General features: G+C 42.1%; 1 protein-coding gene across 1 annotated transcript in view; it reads left to right on the top strand.

Moving 5' to 3' along the window:
• Nucleotides 1–16,990, top strand: part of NECAB1 (N-terminal EF-hand calcium binding protein 1) — a gene marked incomplete at both ends in the record, with an annotated part of 81,357 nt that overhangs the window by 48,543 nt on the left and 15,824 nt on the right. Inside the window, 2 exons of the mRNA XM_083859909.1 lie at nt 9,247–9,272; nt 11,611–11,708. Coding sequence (XP_083716035.1) covers nt 9,247–9,272; nt 11,611–11,708 — 124 coding nt within the window. The remainder of the gene's footprint in view (nt 1–9,246; nt 9,273–11,610; nt 11,709–16,990) is intronic.

The raw sequence follows: 16,990 nt of genomic DNA on the forward strand, positions 1-16,990 counted from the left end.
ACTTGTCAAACTCTGGGCAAATCTTTTATCTTCTCTTCGCTTCACAATTTACAAAGTGCAGACTGTAGTTCCTATCCTAGAAATATTTTGTAAGCGTTGAGACTATGCAGTGATTTGCACCACGTGTAAATGCCTAGGACAGATGTCTAGGGAAGCATATCATGATCCCTTAGTCATTTCTGAGAGTACCTCAAGATTTTGTAACCAGCTTGTCACAAGAGCAGACTTTGGGTTGTTTCCACCTGTGTTAAATCCTTTAGCTCTGCCAGCATTCAAAACCCCTCACTGTCTGTGTGTGTGCACAAGTCTTTGTACTTTAAAGCCTGAAGATGAAAAAGAAGATGTGGCCTGGGGGTGATAGCCATGGACCACAAACTCAGGAAATTTGAATACCCTTCTCAGCTATGCTGCAGCAATTTTTCAGTAAAATATTCAAAGCATGAAAGATTTACACTGGCTTAACACTTCTAAGGGAACTAAATTAAGCAGGTATTAAACCCCACTATTACACAGGCCCTAATGTCAGTCTTGTTGAAGTGAGATTTAGATTATTAACTTTTAAAAAGATCAATCCAAGATAATGCAACATGCTTGTCACAAAGCAGATAGGCCTTGGAAGACTGCTGAAATGACTAATTACCATTTCCAATGTGATAGCAGGGCAAATAACAGAGGGTTTAACTTCCCATTAATTCAGGTTGTGTCTGCCTGACTGACTAGGATCTCTGCACCTTTTTATTTGAAGCAGTCAGGTGTTCTCTTCTTACAAAGTAAAAGAAGAGTCAATTAGTGCATAATCAGCAGGGGAAACAGATGGGTAAGAATTAGGTACTGCCACATAAAGTTTCCAAGGCATAGGTTGAATAGGAGTTTATTATGACAGGATGAATTTAAATGTACAATTTTTCTAGACCCTAAAGCACAGGTTATTCATTCATGACAGATCATTGCTTTTACTGAAAATTTGCATTACCTAAGGGTAGTTCCTTGTTATGTAACTTGGACATATATTTTGCAGTTGATGAATGTACTTACATGTGTAATATTTTTTCTTTCTCTTTAAAATTACCTTACCTTTCTATAACATTTGAAATATTAAATAAATACCACCAAAGACACAGTGTACAAATTGATTGCCTAATTTTTTTAACTTCCTTTTTCCTTTGGATACAGCCAGAAACAAATGCATAAGACAACCAAATTAGATAGTGTATCCATGCAAAGTGAAGTAGTGAAGTAGTCTATCTATGTGAAAGGGAATTTATTTTTCCATCTTTTAGTACTGCTGTGATATTTTACCTTTCTTGAAGGTAAACTTTGATTAAGCCATACAATGAGCATTCCTGACATGTAATTAGTACAAGGTGACTGCTTATGGGGGGTAGCTTTTAACCATCCTTCTGTAAGTGCAGTTTCCAATATTGTCATTACTTCAGAGTGAAACTGAAAGCCAATTGTAAAGCTGAAAGGCATTTGACTGCCACTAAGAGTCACTTGCATTTGTGCTTTCCAGGATGTCATTAAACCTTTGGGCAATCACACACCATTAAGTGGTATAAAGAAGCAGTTACAGAGGATCCACACTCAGATGCCCACACTCTGCCAGTGGGAGGAAAGTCTTTGCATTGATGCAGAAGAGATCAGGTCTAGGCTGTTACAGCCACATCTCCAGGTTCTTGTTTCCTAGCATGCATTTTCTTCTACTGCAAAGTAGTGTCTGGTATTTAAAGACCCTTAAAAAACCCCTCAGCCAAACAAATATGGGCAAGAAATCAAGTGCAGTGACTTAAGCTTCAATCTGGATTTGGTACAGGGATTCTCTTCCCCTTTTTCATAATAGGTTGTGTTTTGCAGGTAACCCCAATATAAACACACTCTAAGCATCTGGGCAACACTTTAGGTTCTTTTTAAGTTTTCCAGAGGTCAAGGTCGATCCCCATAGTTTCTTGAGTAGGAGCCAGGTCCCCAGAGTAAGAATTAAACCAACATGAGTGCATGTCTGTGAGCAGGAAGGGGCAAGGGGAAGATCTTATCTTTGTGTCCTGATTTGACATATATCCATGTTATGTCAGTTTGGACCTGCCTCAGTGCTTGTCCTGACATTTCAGAAAATCTCAATGTACTCTATTTGAAATGTGGGTTAACCTTTTAGGAGGTTTGTGAGGATGAACCAGTGTGGTTCCTCACCCCTCTCTCCTCCCCCAGTCTGAGCTCCAAGCTCCACAGTGCTTACTAAGGCTCTGCAGGCTGATGGCACCATTGGGAAGGGTGCTGGAGCAAATGCAAGTGCTGCAAAGACACCACAAGACTTTCTTTGTGCTGACAAGGAGGGTCATGGAGAACATGGTCTGCAGGTTGTAGTAATTTTGGAGCTGAAGTAATTTTGGAGCTGAAGACTCACATAGTCTGCTGTCTCAGAAGATTTGGTAAATCATCTCCTACTTAATTTTAATGTCAACTCTGTCATGTTTCAGCAGTGCAAGAATCCTTGACATGGTTAATGGTTTAGTGAATAAGTTTTCACAAAAGTCATTGCAAATGTAACCTTGATTTTACTCTTATCCTTTACCCTTCCCTCCTCCCCACTCATGGCTTCCATGGAAATTGTTTTACCATAATGGTATCCTCTGGGAAAATGTGTCAGAAGATAATATTTGGCGAAGTTAAAAACTAGGAGATATACAGAAGATCTCAAGGGGATTTAGTCTGCAGCACTGCCAGAGAGATAGTGCAATAAATGCTTCACTGATTACTGACTCACAGGAGTCTGGGGGGAATCAGACTTATTTTTCTCTCTTTATTCATTGGTAAAATGAAGTCCTTAGTCAGGACCCTAGCTACAAGGTAGGAGGAAAACTAGAACTGTTGAGGGCCTGGGGCACAGGCAACCTCCTAAAGGTAGGGAGGTGCCATTAAACCTTTGTGTGTGACATAAGTTAAACTGTGCACAAGCCAGAGAAGAGTTTGGTGAGGATCTGAGAGCCTTGGCCAGCTGCAGCACTGAGCTTATGCTGGGCATTTGTGGAGTGTGTGATGCTGCACACACAGCAGACATAGGCATGGAGCGTGGCACTATGGAGACACACCTACGCTTGCACACCTGTGTGTCAGCAACTGTCCAAGGCTCCCTCATGGGCAGGGAAACAACTGGCACCTAAGATGATAAAAATAAAATTTGGGGTGTTTGTCCTATGATGTGGCAGTGGAGGGCCACCTCCGTGGCTTTCCTTCCTCCCAGACCACCTTGGAGACGGGAGGGGCCCGTTCCCTTCGGGGACGCCGGGCGCCGCGCCCCCCCACCCGGGTCGGAGACGGGGCGAGGAAGCCGCAGCGGAGCCGCCCGCCTCGGCGAGGCTCAGCGCGGGGGGTTCCGGCCGCGGAGCCGCCGGCTCTGCCACCGACAGAGAGAGGGTAGAGAGCCGGCCGCCCCGTCCCCCCCCCCGGTTCGGCGCAGAGAAGAGCCCCGGCCGTCCAGCTGCCATGCAGCCCGCCCGCGGCCGCGGCCGCCGGAGCGGAGGGGAGAGGAGCCGGCCGCCCCCGCCGCCGGTTCGGCATGGAGAAACCCCCCGTCCCCACCCCGGTTCGCCGCGGAAAAGCCCCTCCCCAGCCCCGTCCGCGGCCGGGAGCCGGCGGGGGGGAAAACCCAGGGTCTGCGGAGCCGCCCGCAGCTGACATGCTCCCCGGCCGTCCAGCCCGCGGAGCCACCCGCAGTCAGCCGCCGCCGGTTCGGCGTGGAGAAACCCCGGCCGCGCCCCCCCGGTTCGGCGCAAAGAGCCCCGGCCGCCCCGTCTGCCCGCAGCTGCCATGCTCCCCGTACGGGCCGCCGCAGCTGCACCGTTTCAAAAGAAAGAAACCCACGCCTGCCACGTGCCACGTTCCACCTCCCACCTCCCACGCCCCGGCCCAAACCCCCACAACGTTGCCGCCGCTGTGAAGCGGCATGAGACCCCCAAAACGCCATTGTTGCGGCAAGACCACCACGTGGCCGCAAAGAGCTTCCAAGTGCCCGCCCCGGCTAATCCCGCATGCAAATTAAGGACTCCGGGAGCGTCTCGGGATGAAATTTAACATAAAAAAACCCTTATCAAATAAAAACCAAGTAAAATTAAAACGGATAAGAACTAATGCTCAGCCGTGTAGACCCTACAGAATCAGAAGAGCTAATTTCTCCGGTTTTGCTTACTAGCCGTAAGTTAAAAAGACCAAACCAGAGATGAGACCACAGGAGAAAACAAAGAACTGTCAGGACTCTGGGATTGCTTCCCAGCGAGGGCCAGTCCTCCAGCTCCGTTGAATTGCCTGCAGCAGAGCTGATAAAGCCCTCCTCCTCCATGGCGACTACGGGCAGCCAAAAACCCCTTGGGCAAATATTAATAAGAGCTGATTAATAAAGGCGTTTATGGAGATTAATATTTTCTCTGCCCATTTTTATTCATAACATAAGACATGGTACTGTTCACATGGGCTTCAGCTCAGCTGCCCAGGCATTAGGCATTTAAGATGCTCACACCTGAAAATCAGCCCAAGGTAGCCTAAGCCAGGCTCTCCTCAGCTGCCCATGATGTTAACCTGATCAGCAGATGGAGGGGAAAAGAAAAAATCTCGAACCCAGCTCCAGCTTTTATATGGGTATTACCAAAAGTTGCCTTCCTTTCTCTGTGTGGTCAGAACTGCATGTCAATCCAAAACCTGCCATAGGTCCCTGTCCTTTCTAGAGAATTCTAATGTCCTAGCAGGGTGATACTGTTTCAACCTGTGACACTGCTCCTGTGCATTTCCAAGGAGTGTAAGAAACCAAAGTAAACACTTTATTTTGTCTAAGAAAAAAAAAAAAAAAAACACCAAACTCAAGGTTTTGGAGGTTGTTTTTTTTTTTTAAAATCATTTTGTGACAAAATCAGAAATTGCATCATTATCCCCTCCTATGGGGTGAAAACACTAAAATTTGCTCTCTGTGGCAGAAGAGCCATCGTGATGCTGCATCTCATTTTCTCATTTAGGTTTGTGTCATTCAGACTCTGCAAAAAAATCATAGCTCTGCAGCCCTTGTACAGTGCTCTACGAATTTTGGCCTACACCACAAGTTTTAATAGCATTATTAAGCCTCTTTTCGCAACACAAAGGTTGTTATGGCTGGGATGGTTAAGGTGACTTGTCAATTATGTAGTCATTGCATGCCTATGAATCACTGCTGGATGCAAAGGACTAGAGGGTTGTTTTTTCAGATTAGTTCTTAGTCAGGAAAAAAACTCCACCTTTATTCTCTCCTTTAGTCCTGCCGCAGGCAGAGCAGTAAGTGGTGATTCTGGAACTATCACTTAGCCTGGAGCTAAGCAAACTAGGCAATTATTTAGTGAAGCAAAATGTGGGATAGCAAAAGAGCTGTGACTCCGCTGCCCATGTCAGAGCCCAGAGAGCTAAGCTGGCTGCTGCCTTTGGGAGACCAGAGGGTGCACAGTCCAGATGTGTCTGGGGTTGAAGAGCAGAAGTGTCCTTGGGGCATCAGAAGTTTGTCTCCCCAGGGACAGAAGCTTTGTCCCACTTCTGCCTCCTCTTCCTCTTCTCTCTTTTCTGTGACCAGAGGCCTGAGCTTCTTGCAGCACTGCATCCCACTGGAAGCAGTTTTGCCTCCACTGGTAAGAAATCTTTAACAAACCTGAACAAAAGGTGTTGTTTGCTGTTGCAAAGGAGCTGTGAGGCAAAAAATCCTTAAAATGGAAGTGAGCACATAGGTCTCATATGCAAAACACCCTCAGTAGTGTTGGAGCAGTTACTTCATTTTGCTGACTTAGAGTGAGATGGTACACAGACTTTCTTGTTGCAAAGACCTTACAGCTTTTTGACTGAGATTGTCTATTCTTGGAGGCCTATTCAGCTACCCTTGCATGGTTTAAATAACTCATAATTCCTTTTACTCACAAAGTATATGTTTCTACTTAACAATAGGCAATACTAGTATCAAACCCTCATCTCTAAAACCAAATTTAGCAAAAAGACACACAAATGGGTCTGAAAAGATAGTTAGTCCAAGGTTTTGAAATAAATCCTGATATCTGAGAACGAAGAGCGAGCTGAAGAAGAAAGCGTTATCCATCTCCAGCTGTAATTCATGGCAATGATTTTCCTAAATTAAGTTAGTTCATAAAGTCTTTCATATAGTATTGAATTCTTCAATAAAGTAACTGCTTTATATTTCAGACTCCACGCTCTGTAAGATATTGCCTCTTCTTATGGTCCAAGGAAAATACGTAGCTCTTCTGCTGGTTCCTCTGCCTAGAGGAGCCTTATGTACCATAGAACCATGTGTGTCCGGTCAGTGGATGGATCCACGGACCCACAGCAGTGGATGAGGGGAATAGCTTTAACTTTCTCTCCTCCCTGGCTGCCCTCAGTGCACAACTAACTGTAGTGGGCAGAACAAGAGCACAGCTGCTTTGTAATTCTACAATTTGGACCACTTCCAGAGGTACCATGAATAAACACTTTTGCAAGTTTTCATTCAAGTGAATTTGTTTGTTTTTCTGTCACTGACCCATAAACATGATCAACTTTTCAGTGATCAGGACTGCTCAGTGTAATAGTCCTTTAAAAATAGCTCATGTTTTTTAGCTAGAGAACATTTTAGACATGGGCAGGTAGAAGGACTGCATCTAGTAGTCAGAAAGCAAATTGAGAATTATCTTTCTGACGTGATGTGAATGCATTTGCCTCATCCTATGCTTTGGTTGTTTATCATGAGTGGAGAGCTGGTGCTTGGATGTGAGTCATGCAGCAAATATTGTTAATAACATGTTCAGCATTGCCAAATTATAGGTCTAAGCAGAAGCATCCTTGAAATGAGAAACAGGTGTCTGCTGTAAATCTGAGTTACAGAAACAGCCCTCTGGTGTGCACCTTACTCTTGTACTATTAAATGCTTGCCAAATTTCTTTAATTATTTCTGTAACACCTTGCAGGGAGCTCAAAATTGTTTTGTAAGCAGCAAAAGAATTCCTAGGTTTGTTCACAACTGTTTTTGAAGCAGCATGTCATTCTTTCCAAGAGAACGAAATAATCACTGACACAAAATTATAGCTTCCCTGCTGAGAACAGTATCCCCTTCAAACAGGATGCCAAGAACAATGAAGCCTCCAAGAGTATTTATAACAGAAGGAAATACTGAGCATGCTAGACAGAAATCCATGTTCTTTATGTCTTTTCTGTGTTTTTTCGCAGGCTGCATAAAATGTTTTGGATAATATTTTCTGGTTATTCAGGTGTCCAATTCTAACTGGAAATGAATTCAGCACCTGAATATTTTTCCATTTTCACTGGTAGTCCATTTGCAGCTGTGCCACTCCTGTCAATAGTACAGGCAGCCTGTTGAAAACAGGGATGCTGAAAGCTTCTGAGCCACTCCCTATGCCACTAACATGGTGCTGAGGATGTTGCAAAAGAAGAAGGAATGGAATGAATTTAAATGGATGGATTTAAATATAAAATTTTAAAAGAGCATGAATTTGACTGTCTAACAATGCAAAAGGCTGTTTTAAACACAGTTATCAAGCTGTGCATTAAGAAATGCAGAAGTGTCTTTTACATGAAGTCATTAGGACAGATGATGTGAAAGAGCAGAAAATGCAGGGACGATGAAAAAAGAGCAGGCATTATAACAGCAAACTCCTGTCATTAAACCACATCATAGCCTGTCAAGGCTCTTTGGCTCAGGCAATTTCCCAGCTTTCAGGGTTTCAGTTTGCATTGAAGAGGTGAACATCTGGACTGTTCCAAAACTGACTGCTGAAGTGCAGAAGTGTTGGCTGGAGACATTTGATCATAATAGTGTACTTATCTGTGGGAAACAGCCTTAAGGAGTTGCAGACATTTTTCTCCATCACATAGTTTGTTTACCTAAGAGTTGAGTTTCACAGCTTCAGCACTTGTTCTTATAGACTGTGAATTCCTTTATAGCTGCCACCAAGGTCATTGGAGAAATCAGGTGCAAGTCTCATTTGCAGCCATCTAACTTGGCCTGTTCGAATGAAGATAAGAATCACCTTCAATTAACAAATTTTGTGTGAAAATCTTATTTACATTATCAATTAAAAGTGTTCATAAGTTTTTATAGCCCTGAGTATGCAAGTTTGTGATAATCCAGGATTCTGTAATTTGTATCAGTTTGTCTCCCTTGTGAAATAAAAGCCAGATGTATAGAAGTTAGCTATGGAGAAAGTGATTTTAAGATAGTACTGTGTCATCATTTTATTAAAAGGTCAATTTAAAAATTCCATTAAAAAGATAAGTGAAAAAATACTAAGTGCAATCAGCTGTTCAATATTCACCCCTCAGAATGATTCAAAGAGGAACTTCATGCTTTTAAGTTTCTTTAATAATCTTTTTATTTTCCTCCTTGGAAGAAAGGCAATATGCTAACTTTCAGTAATGAGCTGTAGGTCAAATGTTTTTCTTCTTTCAACTATTAAGGCTTTGCTTATGAGAGAAAATATCACTTTAAAGTTGATCAAGATAAAATCTGCTTCAAGAAAACAGGTTTGAATTGAATAGAATATTTCCCTGCATTTATGCATTTATATAATGTTGGCATGGCAATATGGCAGTACATCTATACTTTTCACATCACTAATTTTGCCAAAGTTAGTAAAGGTGAAATGGTCTTGCATGGCCAGAAAGCCTTAGGAATTATGTCTGGTTTTATCCTTCTTCTGTACTCTTTCCCATAGAACACTATTGCACAACAAAGATTGCAAACAGGAGAAAGTTACTGGGTTTCTTCTTTAGCATGGAAGGTCAAGCTCTCTGAGCCTTGCTGTCCAGCATGACAGCCACAGAAGAACAGTATAGGCAGAAAGGTGGAGAAAAAAAAAACCCAAACCAAACATTTCTGATGTTTAGATGGATTCCCGCCAGAACTGGGCCAAACGTGTAAGGCCTGGGGAGCAGTGAGTGCATCATGATGCACAAAGGCTGAACTTCAGAGTGAGTCTGCAGTGAGTAGGAAAGTGCCAGTGGGAATGTGCTTATGAATGGAAGCTGCACCTGCAGCCAGCTGCAGAAAGGCTGCAGCCTTCTGCCCTAAGGCAGCAGGGCAGGGCCAGCAAGAGCCAGGCACTTGCATCTCCTGCTGCAGCCCAGGCAGGGGGGCTTCATCTCCCAGTCAGGCTAATATTTGAGTTGCACTGTTTACCAATACAACAGCAACAAAAAAATTACTAACCTCACTAACCTTTTATATTCTTATCTTTCCAGCAATCTTGACACAGAAGAGCTCTGTGATAAGTTCTTTTTTGGGAAAGCACATAATCTGTGCCTGCAGCAGCTCTGTGCAAATAAACATGCCATGTTGTTTTTTTGTTGTTTTTTTTTTTTCTGTTTAATCTTTGTAGCTCAAACAGAAAATAATTTCCACTCAGAGAACTGGGGAAATGCAGATGAATTTATAATCTTTCCAGACTCTGTCATCCCCTATGTGCAGAATTTACTTTGAAAGTATTTTTCCTAATCAGTATTTCACACTCTCTGAGATTCAAGATCTGTTCTGACATAAAGATAGGTACATAGATAGATAGATAGATAGATAGATAGATAGATGATAAATGACTTGTATTTTATTTATATTTATTTAGTGTCAGATATTTTTTCTAGTTAGTTTCTCACTTTAACGTTTGTCATATACCCCACTAAAAGAAAATTCATTACTTTCCTCCTACCTAAGCCGGGGAGAACAGAAAGTTTTACAAGTTCTATGATCCATTGTCACAATAAAGCTCCTGCAAGGCCTAGATTTCGGCCCAATTACCCATTTCTGTACCTCAGTCTGAGCCGTGAGTCATTTCCCCAACACCCTGTTTGTTCTCCAGCTTATCTCAGAGCATCTGATTTAGGAGTGCTTCTTGCAGCAGAAAACAATTTGCAAATGCTTTTGCAGGTTCTCCCAAAAAAAAAAAAAAATCATACTTGTCAACACCAGTGAATTTCTGAGGGAAAGATGGCAGCCTGGTAAGTTTTCCAATGGTCAACAATGTTAAAGACCTTTAAAAGGTGAATAAATAGAAGTTGAATACCACCTTGTTTACTCACCCACAGGGTGACATGGCCAAGAAGACACCTAAAAGACACCTCACCCTGTGGCTTAAAATATATGACAAGAGGCTCATCTGAAATGAACTGGGCTGTGACAACTTCTGCTGGTTGAGCATCTGGCCAAAACTGTGTAAACCTGGCTGAGGAAGAGAAGTGGTTTTGTTCCACAGGGGATTTACTGCATGGATGTTGCACATGGATGTTACTGGCTGAGGGTGTGTCAATCCAGCACTGACTCTGTCTACTGTCTGTTTTAATTAAATACAGGCTGCTTCAAATGCCTTTTTAGTCTTTCAGATGTTGCCATTAGGATGTTTCTCATCTGTGATTCTGGTATTGAGTTTATTCAACGCATGTTTAAGCTTGTGATTATACAGCTCTGGGTAATATCAGTTCACCTCAGAAATGAAGCTAAAAAACATCCAGCGTACTAATTCATAATATATTTCCATCCTAAATAATTTCATTCAACCTCTCAGCAATACCAGGTCATGTCACAGTGTTCCTGGTAACTTATGTTTTCATGATTCCCCTGAGAAGCTCATGATTCCCTGAGAAGTGCTGACCTCTTAAAAGCCCCAAATAGTTGCTATTTATTGTTTCAAAAAGCTCCTATCTAATCTTGTTCTTCCTGTCTGCCATTTAGATGTTGACTTTTGTGCTTTTCCAGGTGGTCTGATGTCTAAATGCTTTGTCCAACACAATCTCTAAGATTTAATGTAATTTTATTTATTTATTTTTCATACTTTTTCCTTCCTGTGCTTCCCTCCATTGTATTTCACCACATCAACTAAATGGGAACTCTGGTCATGATTTCCCAGGTTTGCTTCTTCTTTTTGCTGTAATGCCTCTGATTTTCCATCAGCTCTTTCTGCTAAAAATCCCTTTGCTTTGAGAAGCTAAACAAGGATATCCTGCAATTTATTATTTCCATGATTTTTATTAAAATTAATTTTGCATGCTTCATATTTGTTGAAAATATCACAGCACCTGGGACTAGAAGCTTATCTGGCCAACTCATGGTCTCTTCATTCCTCAGAGAAACAACTGCTCTCAACCAAACCCTACCTCATAACAGCCCCCACTTGATGTTATCTGCTCTAAGGGAATTTTTGTATCAATAATATAATCAAATTTACCACATACATATGAAAACTTAATTTCCCACTACTAAATGTAGACTATTAGACTGAAAATTCAGTTTACAAAGAAGATGTAGATATTTTGAAATTTCTTTCAGCTGTCGAATTGGTATTTACATTTCTTTTGTAAATTTGGCAACTCATTTATTGAAAGAAAACATTTTGAAAATACTGATTTAGGTATTTCAAGTACGCCAGGAATGATTTTGCAGAGAAAAAGTACAAAATTTAAAAAGAAAATTATTCTTTTCATTGTAATTCCTTTCTATTTTGCATTTAAATATTTAATAATGCCATAATAGAATTCAGACTTGATAAAGCTGATATTCAATGCAATACTGGTTTTTCAGGCCATTTGTAGGTGATATGGTATTTTGTCTTCTCTCAGATTATTTTTCAAAGCACTTAGGAGTATATGAAAATGTTCTATCTGTCCTGGAAGACTTAAACATAACTATACTGAAGGCAACGGAGAAAACAAAGAAAGTAAGTAAAAATTGTGACATTTTCTTTACATTGTATATTTTGTTTGTTTGGAGTATTTCTGGTAGTTTTCTTATCTGAATTTACTAATTCATATTTAATTTTTTTAAAAATACATCTGTTTGCAGGAAAATCCAGTGTATAAAAGCCTGTCAAAATGGTTGTATACAAAATCTTTAAAGTCCTGCAAACTATTACTATTTGGATATACCAAAAATTCTCTTTGTGAATGGTCTGAAGAATGTTCTTTGAATATTTGTATGGAGAGGGTTCTATGTCCCCTGTGGCAAGTATCAGCACAATCATTTGGAAATAGATTTAATTGGAAAAAATAACATGGTGAGTTGACAGAAAGCTCCTAGCCAAGAAGATTTCATTTCCATTTGAGGCATTTTGAACAAAAGCAGTGGTCACAGAGCCTGCCAAGAGGAGGTGTGAGGGCTGCTGCCCACCAGCACAGCACAGCAGTGGGACCTTTACCCTGGAGAGAGGAGAGGTTTCCCAGGGGAAGAAGGCTGGTTTCTCCACCCACAGTTCTGACCAGGAATGTGGCGGTGCTGCTGGACATGCCAAGCAGCCAATCCACCTGGCACTCAATTCATTCTAGTTGTACCTGCTCCTGTGTTCACAGCACATCCCAGCTCTGTGTCTGACCAAAAGGGGCTTGATACGTTGGGTGTTTCACTCCTTTTCCCTGGCTGAACAGTTAAATATCCTGTGCAAGGTGGAACAGCTCCAAAAGGTGAAGGAAAGCACGAACCAGAGAAGTGAACTCAGATCCTCCAAACACAGCCGTAGATCCACACCAGGCTAGTCATCAAAACCAGAAATTCCAGCCAAAATTATTCTGTGAGATCCCATGGAGACAAAAGCCCCTGTTTTTTATAGTTTTTTTGCAGTCACTCAGTGGAGAGGTCAGTGTGGACAAAGCTGTGCTTCTTTAGTAAAGCTGTTATCTTTTGGTATCTTTTGGTGTTTGCAGGAGTAAAGAACTCATACATTTTACATAACCTGACAAAATAAAACCCCAAAATTGTAGATTATTTATTTAGAGTTTGAGCCAGGAAGCTGAATGTCTCTTCATTCATCCTGTGCATCCTCCACTCCTAATGAAGTGAATGGGTGCTGACTCACTGTCTTGTTGAGCTGGATATTAAAAAGCAACAGATTGGTTCAGCTGAGCTCTGCATAATTTCAAAAAAACAGCCTGTCTATAAAGTACTGCTGCTGAAGGGTAGGGCATCATCTCATAACAACTGGAAGCAAATAAAAGACAGGATTAAAGAATTACTTCAGAAGTTAATTACAAGGAGGAGTACCAGCAGAGTAATGAGATTATAAAATATATACTGGCCTAACTAGAAATATGGATTAGAAAATCTGCAACATTTTTAAGTGTTTCATTTGTCTACTTGAAGAACCCATCTGAAATATAACCAATCCACAATTTCTTTGAATTTTATTTTCTTAACTGAAGATTCAAGCCCAATGGGTTTTCTGTCTTTCAGGAATGCTTCAGCCAATTGTTTATTAGAGATGGCAGAAATAGACAAGGCTAACAATGGAAAAGCACATTTAATTCCATTTTGTAGAAAGTGTGTATGAAACAAACAGACAAACAAAAAAGGTGTCCTAAAATAGAGAAGCTATTCCTATATCCTTGGCAGAAGCTTATCCTTCTGCCAAGGATAAGCTCAGCCATTACAGCTTTGTATGCAAATTAAATTTTCAATTCAAATTTGGATTGTTTTCAATAGCAACTCAGTTCTAAGGAAACAGGTTTTTTGACCTCATGTCCTGATAAATCACTGGAGTGCAAATATTAAAAATTCCATCTTGAATAGTTCAAGTTTTACTTAAGTTCATGGTCTAAAATCTGGACTACAGCCATCTAAAATCAGAGCTGGAGGTGCAGCAAAAGTTAGTTAGTATATTGCGATAGCATAATAAATGATGTTATCACCAGTGACACACAAGATGTGAGGCAGCTCATAGCTCAAGCTGACTCCCTGCTCATGCAAACAGGTGCTCAGAAGTGGTTGGTCTGGTTTTAAATGACCATCCTCATGCTCCCAGGCAAGACTTGGATTTCCTCTCCTAGAGCAGCATAAAATTTTGTCACCATTCTGCCACAGCAGCCACTGAGTCCCTTGAAGAGTCCCTGAGTAGCAGCAGCATTTATTAGTATCTTCTAAGTGATGCCCTAGTTGGAAAATTCACATATAGACAAGAAGTCTGGAATTGAAGATCTACACTGTGAGACTCAGCAGTACACGGTGTATCTACAAGGGCTGAGTCACTTTACAATGACCCAGACCAAATTTCCAAGGACTAAATTGTCCTATTAAAAACCAAGAGTAAAGACTGCAGAGATTGAATCTGAGCTCTACCCTGCAAAGCATGGGACTGATTACAGTCCTGGTCCTCAGAGTTGCCATGAGCTTTCTGTCCCCTCTGACTTTGTGGATTGAACAAAACTCAGCACGTCTGACTATCAGTCTCTGCCAAACTTCTCCAGAAGTTTAGTGTTCCACTTCAGGTGGAGAGCTCATTCTTCTTAAATATTTAGTGGGGAAAGGAGCAATTTGGTACTTTATTGATTTATTTGTTTTAGAATCAGACATATAATCTCCACTCAGTCTTTCCTATAGAAAATCCCTATCAGTTAAAATTGCCCATATTCAGTAAGTACTTTGCACAAGAGGCAGCTGCAGAATTGAAGCCCTAGAAAAATTCTTCAGCTCCAGTTTTCAAGGAAACTCTTGAGAAGGAAGATGTGTCAGTCTTCAATGAAAAGTGTGGATTGGCATGTCTGAAAAATCTAAATCCCTAATCTATCACAGGGTGCAATCCTTCAGGAACAGGGTGCTTCAGCATGGGTACACTACAGGGTCATAAGTCCTGCCACAAAACCTGCTCCAGCATGGGCTGCTTTCCATGGGGTCACAAGTCCCACCTGTGCAGGCTTCCCAAGGGATCTCAGCATCCTTTGGGCACATCCACCTGCACAGGTGTGGGTATCCTCCAGGGGATGCAGGTCAGTCTCTGCTCCATTATGGACATCCATGGGCTGCAGGGGCACAGCTGCTTCCCCACGGTCTGCACCAGGGGCTGAGGGAATTCAGCTCCCATGCCTGGGGCACCTCTTGCCCCTTCTGTGCTTACTTGGGTGTCTGCATAGCTCTTTCTCTCACATATTCCCACTTCTCTGCCTGTAATTCGCTTCTCTGCAGCAACTTGTTCCCTCTTGTATCTGTTATCTCAGGGGCAACACCAGCAGCACTGATGGAATCAGCTTTGACCAGTGGCAGGTGGGACTTGGAGCTGGCTGGCATTGGCTCTATCAAACATAGGGGCAGCTCCTCACAAAAAACATCCCTGCAGTCCCGCCCTTCCCCCCTCCCCAAACCTTGCCAAACAAACTGAATACATTATCCCACCAAGAGCTACTGGAACTTGGCTTGGTTATGGACTTCTGAACTTAAATCAAGGTCAACCAAATTGTCCCCTGCCGCCGTGCGCTTGCCCGATAGGCTAGCCCTGTGCGCAACGTGGCAGTACACCAAATGCTTGGGGTCCTCCACCTAGGCCAGCACCTGATCCGCAGCCACGAAGCCGGTGTCGAAGAAAGAGAGGGACTCTCGGGGAGGTTGGGAACGGAGAAGTTTATTCTCGCCCGGGCACTCCAGCGAGAGCCCCGAGCAACTCAGTGCACCGGCTTATATAGTACAATCAGTGGGTGTGGTAACAGCGTCAACATCCAATGAGGGGGAACCAGGGAGTGGCAAGGCTGAGGGGTGAACCATTCAGGAGAGGCCAGGGAAAAGGCGGGAAGGGACCCAGCCAATCCCTAGGCTCAGGCCTCAGGGAGATTGACATGGGGGGGTGAGGGTGATGGACAGGGCCTGTGGCGGGAAGGACGGGCCAATCAGGGACTGTCTCCGGGGAGGGTAGGCAGAGGGTTATATAACATAAAGGGTAAACAACAAAATGGAGTCTGAGGGACAGGGCCCAGGGAAGCCATTTTGGGGAACATAAACTTGGGTACATTAAACTGAGATGTACATAAAACATGCACAAATGTACATAAAACAGGTACAAAACAATGACAAACCCCAACAGTCCCCATCACTCCAAATTATTTCCATATGTAGATATTTTTCCCCAACAGATTAGCAGGAGCCTTGCTTCTGCATGGCAATTTCAGCGTGATTTCTGCGGACTTTATTGCCCCCTGTAGTTTGAAAGAGCTGCCAGCACTGCTGTCATGAACTGAGATTTTTCCTTCCAGTCCTCTGCTATCTTCCAGTCCTCTGCTATCTAAAAGTGAAACTATCATCATCTGTTGCAGAAAACATTCCAGTGTGTTGGCAGGTTCAAGAAGCTTTGACTTCCTTTCACTGTTCTGGGGCCAGATCCCTCCTGCAAAACCAAACTAAACAGCATCTGGGAAGACAGGAAGCCCTTGGGAGTGTAGGAACCATTCATGCTCCATTGTTTGATGGGAAGGTGATAAGTTAAAACTGCAAAGAAATAGATTTCTCCAAGAATATTTTTCAGCAGGGAAAATACTGAGTTGCATTTGCAAGCAATACACTTCAATATAAATCCCATCAAACCAGAACGTGGTAGGGGATTTACAGTCTTTCCATTCTAGTACTGTTTTCTCTGTGTTTTATCCTTACAGCAGGAAGGAAAAACATCTGAGGAGTTTTAGAGGGATTTGTGGCATTTGATATTTGATCATTTCTCTCGTTAGGATGGAGAGGCTGAATGAGTTGCATATACTAGGGTGGTGAGGACAGGTTAATCTTTGTTGTCCCTTGGTTTTCTTGCTCCTGCCAAGTTGATATTTTCCAGATCAAAGTACTATCTGGATTGCATTTCTTCTTCAGCCTATATACAGAAAGTATTAAAAATTAAACACTCAGCAAAACTTTACAAATGCATTCTTTAGGCCTTTTTTTTTCTGACATCTTTTATAAAGCATATTTAGTTAAAATACTTAATCTTTTTTATTACCCACATGAACATAACACTTTCAGCAAGCTTCATTTTATTACATTCTCTAGCTTGCAGTCACATATAAATATAATTAAGAAACATTTTGCAACCCACAGCTCTGAAAATAAAATGTCACTGAGTAATGATGTAGATAGGTAAAACAGACCATTTGTTTGAGTGCTTGACATCTCAGTACTATTGACTCGTGAATATTGAAAATCAGAAACTTGAGATTAAAGAACATGTCTTCCCTAAATTTCCAAGCTGTAAGATTGTTGCTG

Source organism: Zosterops lateralis, assembly GCF_965231275.1.
Source record: "Zosterops lateralis genome assembly, chromosome: 1".
In the NCBI taxonomy this organism is placed as follows: domain Eukaryota; kingdom Metazoa; phylum Chordata; class Aves; order Passeriformes; family Zosteropidae; genus Zosterops; species Zosterops lateralis.